The sequence below is a fragment of the Oratosquilla oratoria genome, chromosome 31 (assembly GCF_046742065.1).
Source record: "Oratosquilla oratoria isolate Oo_2021 chromosome 31, ASM4674206v1, whole genome shotgun sequence".
Lineage (NCBI taxonomy): Eukaryota > Metazoa > Arthropoda > Malacostraca > Stomatopoda > Squillidae > Oratosquilla > Oratosquilla oratoria.
The window spans coordinates 51,915,753-51,923,252 of record NC_134807.1 but is presented as its reverse complement, the minus strand read 5'-3'; the positions used below and the strand labels follow the sequence as shown (position 1 = coordinate 51,923,252).

The 7,500-nt window shown below is 36.1% G+C and overlaps 1 protein-coding gene across 7 annotated transcripts in view; it reads left to right on the top strand.

The window, feature by feature from the left end:
• LOC143041552 (uncharacterized) overlaps positions 1-6,174 on the top strand; it is a 933,705-nt gene extending 927,531 nt beyond the window's left edge. For all 7 annotated transcript variants that reach the window (XM_076213560.1, XM_076213563.1, XM_076213561.1 and 4 more), the window contains 2 exons: positions 3,352-3,568; positions 5,555-6,174. In XM_076213560.1, coding sequence (XP_076069675.1) covers positions 3,352-3,568; positions 5,555-5,669 — 332 coding nt within the window. In that variant the 3' untranslated portion in view covers positions 5,670-6,174. The remainder of the gene's footprint in view (positions 1-3,351; positions 3,569-5,554) is intronic.
• The last annotated feature ends 1,326 nt before the right edge of the window (positions 6,175-7,500 follow it).

The following is a 7,500-nucleotide window of genomic DNA, read 5'->3' as shown; positions in this document are numbered from 1 at the left end:
CAGAAAACGAATCTTGAAGGCACGACCTTCTTCTCCTCTTCTTGCTCCTCCTCTTCCTCCCCCTCCTCCTCCTCCCTCTTCTTCCTCTTCTCCTTCATCTTCTTCTTTGTCTTCCTCTTCTTCTTCTTCTTCTTCTTCGTCTTCTTTTTCTTATTTTTCTTATCTCTTTCACTAGCTTTTAAAGGTAGTTAGCTGTACTGAATATCCCTAAAATTAGGAAAGTTCCGTTGTTCGGACAATGAATTCCTAGCACAAAAAATTCCCGAAACCTGAATTACTTATTCGGGTCTATTTTTGAAAGGCGTTTTCATTCCAATATTGGAAATTTTCGAATTTTAGAAAGCTCCAAGAGAGAGCTATATGCGTATTCCTGAGCGAGGTACGATCAGATGATTTGATTCATCTGAGAGACGAACTCTGAACAAAAAGTTATCTGGAATCCTCGGGACCCCCTTCTTGTCCCGAGTTCGCCCGTGCTCCTCTGTGGAATAAGATATATGATGCCGCAAGAACATTATCTCTCAAATGCGTCACCATGTTGTCGGATTAAAAGTATTGGTGAGGAGAGGAGCAGAAAGAAAAGGAGAAAGAGGAAAAGAGGAAGACAGAAAAAGGAAGGATGGGAGACGAAAGTGAGAGTGTAAAACGTTAGGGAAATTGAGAATGAAGAGAACTGCAACAAGAGAGTTTTAAGAAAAGATGAAATTATGGGAGAGAATGCGAGACAGAAGGGAAAAGAAAGAGATGTATGAGAAATGGAATATTTTTACGCGCTTAATCCCGTCAGTACGAGGCCCAACTCTCAACTGAATGAAATTGTCTTGCGTTAGCCACATTTGTCCAGTGCCATCGCAGCGAAAGGGAAGCATTGTCATGACCATATGTTAATATTTCCTTTCTTTTTTCTCTCCTTTCTCTCTGTCTTTCTTCCTTTCTTACTTACTTCCTTTTTTTTTTTTTTTTTTTTTTACTTCCTTTCTTTCTCCCTTACTTTTTTCTTTTTAAGATAAGGGGATCTTAAATGAAACTCTTACTGAAAATCAATTTTGTTTTTCATGTCAACTCTTTCATCACGGTGACACTGTATGGATTTTGTTTCGGTGAAGGACAAGAGGCGAATTTAGCCAGCTGAGCAAGTGAACTTCGGCTTAAGGAAATCATGATTGATAGAGATCTCTTCTAGTCAAAGTATGGTTCCTCAGTTGCATAAAATGAATTGTCCTTAGCCTGAGTAAATTCCATGAAGTGTGTCACCATGTTGCAAAACATTCATCGACCAAGGGTAGAGAATAGCTAACTACACCAACGTCTTCCCGGACTCTGTCCAAAGGTTTCTCTAATCTGAATTCGCTACTCTGACGAAAGCCAGAACTAGGTCCTTGAAAGTACCAAAATCACTTCTGGTCGAATCAAAACAGGGAATATGTGGGACGTAAGGGCATAAACTGCTTTGGACACATGAACCTGGCGCATGATAGATTAGAAATATGTAAATATTTTTCCGTTGTTGTGTATCTAACATATTTCTATATGAAGTAGTTATGATATTTCGTAAAAAAATACTTATTGATGCAACAGTAAGGAAGTATTTATTCTAATGCTTCTGATAAACCACGAGTCAAGTTTCAATTTTTCTAAGAGTGCGATGGTACAAATCAGCACGATATATTTTATCTAATATCCTGAATGATAGATAAGAAGAGAGTATTGGAGGGAGTATGAATTCTTTCAATATTATAATGTCTTTCATTGATTTTTGTTTAATCCAAGGCCAGATAATTTTTAATTAGCTTAAAGATGAACGAGGTAGAAATGCCTGTGCCATATAATGGCCAATCATCGTACACCAGAGGCTTTAGGAACGGAGCGCCACAGGGCTCAGTTCTATCCCCCATACTCCTTCTATATATGGACAATATACCTACGCCTAACACCTCAGAAATACAAATCTCTTCTTAGGCAGACGACATAATAATTACATGTACAGACAAGGCCGCAGAAATACTATATCCATATCTCGACACAACACCTGGTTCACTACAAATACTGTAGACTCAAAATAGCCCCAGCCAAATCCACAGCCACACTTCTCACCAATTGAACAACGGAACACAAATACATAACACGCCGCTTTATCAACATCCTAATACCCCACACACATACACCCAAGATTCTTGGCGTAACATACAATGCATCTGTGTCATTCAAAAAACATATCACAAGTATAAGGACAAAATGCATACCAAGACTGAATGCTATTAAATCAATTACAGGAACAACATTTGGATAAAACAAAGAAACTATTACTACAGCATACGAACAATGCATACGCTCAGTGATGAATTATGTGATCCCTAATATCACTAAGACACGCCACAACACCCTACAGACCATACAAAACAGAGCCCTAAAGACAATTACATGTTGCACAAATACAATCCCCACAGAACACAAACTTGAAACGAAAGTCTTCAAATCAAGGATCACCTTGATATGAGGCACACGAACATTTGCTGCAGCCTCCACAAACACAGCACACCCACTGCAATTTATAGTAGAACACATACACATCAAAAAACATCAAAAACATCCAAATACCTATATCACACACAAATATTCTTTTCCTCCACAACCACCAAACACCAACCTCCAGAAGTATATCGCTCCGTACTCCATCAACAAAATGAAAGACAATACATTACTGCATGCCAGACCACCTGATATCCATCCTTCTGAATCCTCTCTCCCCCGAAAAGGACAGAGTACCTGGCCAGACCGTGGTGCGGCCACTATCCAGTCCTTCTAATTTACCAGATGATGCTGGATGACCGCATTGCAGGTAACTGTCCAGGATGCAACACTTCACCCCATACTATACAACACATTTGTATTGTACACAATCACGCACGCCAACTACACAATATATAAGGGATTCGTGGGAAAACCCCATTCAAGCCGTAGCGTTAACCCAGAGAGGCGGAACTGGTCGACCAGACAGTCTAGGGAACGACAACAGCAGCAACAAAGATCCATTTCATCTCTCAAATGAATAGAAAATTCTGATTTTGCTCTGAACATAACCATATTAATTAGGGCAACAACTCGATAACAGTGAATACGCTTTAAACCCAAACAAAAGTGGAAAAAGTGAAGTCCTCAGACTCAGGATCATTCTATTTATCTATCATTTTTATTATTGTTTTATTACATTTTGTTTTGTTTTATTCGGTTTTATTATATTTTTATTCTCTTTTATTCTGTTATTCTAATCTACACAATTGCATTCTGTTCGGTTTGGTTTTCTTTTCTTTTACACTTTGTTCTGTTTTGTTTAACTATTTCAACTTTCAGAAAACTTGAAGAAGAAGAAGGAAAAGAAGACCGGGCGACTGTGGGAGTTCATCCTCCGACTCCTCCACGACCCGAACACGTGCCCTTCCCTCATCCGATGGGAGAACCACGACGAAGGGGTTTTCCGGTTTGTCCAGTCGGAGAAGGTCGCCGAGATGTGGGGTATGAGGAAACACAACACAAAAATGAACTACGAAAAACTCAGCAGAGCCATGAGGTTGGTCACTGTGCGTCACTCGGTCTGTGGTACATCCTTTTCCTCTCTTCTTCTTTTTCTTCTTCTTCTTCTTCTTCTTCTTCTTCTTCTTCTTCTTCTTCTTCTTCTTCTTCTTCTTCTTCTTCTTCTTCTTCTTCTTCTTCTTCTTCTTCTTCTTCTTCTTCTTCTTCTTCTTCTTCTTCTTCTTCTTCTTCTTCTTCTTCTTCTTCTTCTTCTTCTTCTTCTTCTTCTTCTTCTTCGTCTTCTTCTTCTTCTTCGTCTTCTTCTTCTTCGTCTCCTTCTTCTTGTTCTTCTTGTTGTTGTTGTTCTTCTTCTCCTTCTTCTTCATCTTCTTCTTCTTCTTTCTTATCTTCTTCGTCTTATTCTTCTTGTTTTTCTTCTTCGTCTTTCCCTTCGTTTTCTTCTTCTTCGTGTTCTTCGTCTTTTTCTTCTTAGTCTTCTTCTTCTTCTTCTTCTTCTTCTTCTTCTTCTTCTTCTTCTTCTTCTTCTTCTTCTTCTTCTTCTTTTTTCTTCTTCTTTTCTTCTTCTTCTTCTTCTTCTTCTTATTGTTCTTCGCCTTCTTCTTATTATTGTTCTTCATCTTCTTTTTCTTCTTCTTCTTGGTCTTCTTATTCTTAGTCTTCTTCTTCTTCTTCTTCTCCTTCTTCTTATTCGTCTTCTTTTTCTTCTTTTCTTCTTCTTCTTCTTCTTCTTCTTCTTCTTCTTCTTTCTTTTTATGTTTTTTGTTAATTATTTTCTCTTCTCTAAAAAAAGAAAAAAATCGCTGTATTAATGCTATATCTTTTAAGCGAGTATGAAGCGATGGAGAATGGTATGATCCGTGACCTTATTGTAATGTGAGATAAAGTAGTTTGTATGATAATGTGTTAGTGCTGGATGATGACCAGAACTTATGTGTAACGATGTTTTTCTATGGAATTATGTCGGGAAACATGATTTAGGAAAGGTTGTTTGGTCTCCTTTGTAGTGAAAGTCACTGAATGTCCATGATGAATGACACGCCCATATAAATCCTGGCTGTAATGGAAATTTCTAAAACTTGAACGTTTCCAGAATTCATGAATAAAAGATATTAATTTCTGTTAAAAACCCGGGTACCATAATCCTTTCCAGGGCGGTGGGCAGGGTGCAGGGATGACCCGTCATCCAGGAGGTGCTCAGATGAGAGGGAGGGTGGGAGGGGTGTGGAGTGTATTTAGGGATGAAATGGGTGTGTGTTTTTATGCCTTTCCCTTTTTGGCTACCTCCCTTGGAAGGGGGAAAAAGCCTTGGTATATGTATGTATGTATGTACATCGAACTATTCATGTCCCCAGAATTAATGTGATTGGTAATGTCAAACCAATTTCTACAATGTTCTGTTTTACAATGTGCTGCTGAGTGAAAGTATGACAGATATGGAAGAGAATCCACGTTATAATCTACAATGTTCTTCTTTGACCTTGCCTCATGTGTTTGGCTGTTTCGAAGGTTTTATATTTTTCTTATGAGCTATTTACATGTCTTTCTCACACTCTCATCCATAGGCAGTTTTGTTTATTTATGCTATCCATTTTTCACTATCTTTCATTGCGTTTTACTACTTTTATCTGCAGCGGAAGGATGAAAAAATGGATTTTATCAAGTCGATTCTAGCTATCACAGAAATCTTTGGAGATCATAATTACCAGTTATAAATACATTCGTAATATCATCCTTACCAGTAAATAATGCTCAAAATAGGACTCCTGTCCCCGATACAGTGACATACTATTTCTGATTTTTCTTTTTTGATCCCAAATTCGTTCCCCAGCTGAAAGCAAAAAATCTGAACTAGACTATAACTACCAGAAAAGAAATCCCCACCAAACTAATCTGAACAAAGTATACGAAGTACGAAAGCAGACGAAGTGAAATATAGATGAGGACTGGTTTGAATTCTCTAGCAGTAGAAAATTAATTATAGGTCACTAATTGTCCCTTTGCAATAACAAATCATTCATTGCAGGTATTACTACAAGGGAGCCATCTTCGAACCTGTACTCGGCCGTCGCCTGGTGTACAAGTGGGGAAAGAATGCCAAGAACTGGAGACACCCTAACCCCAACTTCCAGAACCCCTAACCCAAGGAAGCCACGAGATCCCTGGAATCCCCGCTATCTTTAATTTTACGCATTAATTGTCAGGGAAAACGCATGGCACATATAACCACACCTATAGAAGATAGCCGTTTCTTACCGTGGCAACTCTCAAATACTCAAATTATTAAGTAATTGGAGAATGGTCATATGTGGGTTACTTGAAACGGCCCTATGAAATGCTAATGAATTTTTTGAGGGTTTTGCTGGAGTAGGCTTCTGGTGGCCGGGAGATTAAAAACTAGCGTTACCTGTGATAATAATTCTCTGTTTATAAATTCACTGTATACTACCATTTTGCAACAAGTTGTGAATATGAAAAACTATTCAGTATTGTAACAGTGTAGATCGAATGTTATTTAACATATAGAAAATCACTGTTATGTCCTCATTCCAAAATAATATGCTTTCATGGCTGTTAGTAAAAAAAATTAACTTGCTCATCAAGATGTAGTAAGAAGGTCACGACAAGTAGCTTCCTAAAACTATAATTCATATATATATATAAATATATATATATATATATATATATACATATGTATATATACACACACACACATATATGTATATGTATATATGTATGTATATATGAATATATATATATACATATATATATATATATATATATATATATGTATATATATATTTATATATATATTTATATATATATATATATATATATATATATATATATATATGCATATATTTGCAGAAACCACTTGGAAAATAAAATAAATGAATACCGAACGTTTTCGTCTATTCAAGACATCATCAGGGTACAAAGGATACAAAAAATTACCAAAGGTCACAATATGTATATGGTGGTAGAGGAACTGGGACAGGTCCAATGTTACTCGATTCCAGAAGAATTATTTACAATCTTTTTAATAATAAAATTATCTAATTTATACAAACCTAAGCTTAAATTCATATTATTTTCAAAACTATTTTTAATGTGACATGACTCAATTATGTTCCGTTGTACGATATTATGACATGATGTAATAACTTTTGTGTTTTCCCAGTCAGTACTATGGGAGAGCTCTTTTTGGTGGACGAAAAGTTCGCTTGACATTTGACCCGTTCTTATGTTGTATTTATTTAAATCTTTTCCTGTTTGGCCTATGTACTTAAAATCACACACTTTACAAGGTATACTGTAGATACATCCTTCTTTTTCATTTGGAGAATTCCTAATAAGATAGTTTTTAACAATATTGTTGTTATTCGATATCACCTGAATACCAAAGCTTTTAAATATTTGAGGAAGGGTGATAAAATTTCCATGATATGGAATTGCTAAAATGTTCTTCAATTTAAATTCGTTTACTTGATAGGTGTTAAAATATGTTCCTCTGGCTTTTTCTTGTGCTCTATCCATCAGATATTTTGGATATTTTAATTTTTTACCAATCTCATAAACAAATTTTACTTCATCTTCAAGATACTCAGGAGAACATACTCTAAACGCTCTCAAGAACATAGAAGAAAAACAGATAACTTCGTATTTTGATGATGGTATGATTAGAAAAGAATATATGAGAGAACATTAGTTGGTTTTCTGTAGACATTAAATTTAAAATATCTACCACATCGATGAATACTTACATCTAAGAAAGGCAATATGTTGTTCTCTTCTGTCTCAAATGTGAATTCTAATCAAGTTATGTGTTGTTGACTCGAAATTTGAGTTTAATGGGAATTTTTACAAACAAACATTTGGTATGGCTATTGGGAATTGTATGTCTCCGGTTTTAAGTAATCTTTATATGGAGTTTTTCGAAAGAGATTTATTGCCTAATATTTTGCCATCTAA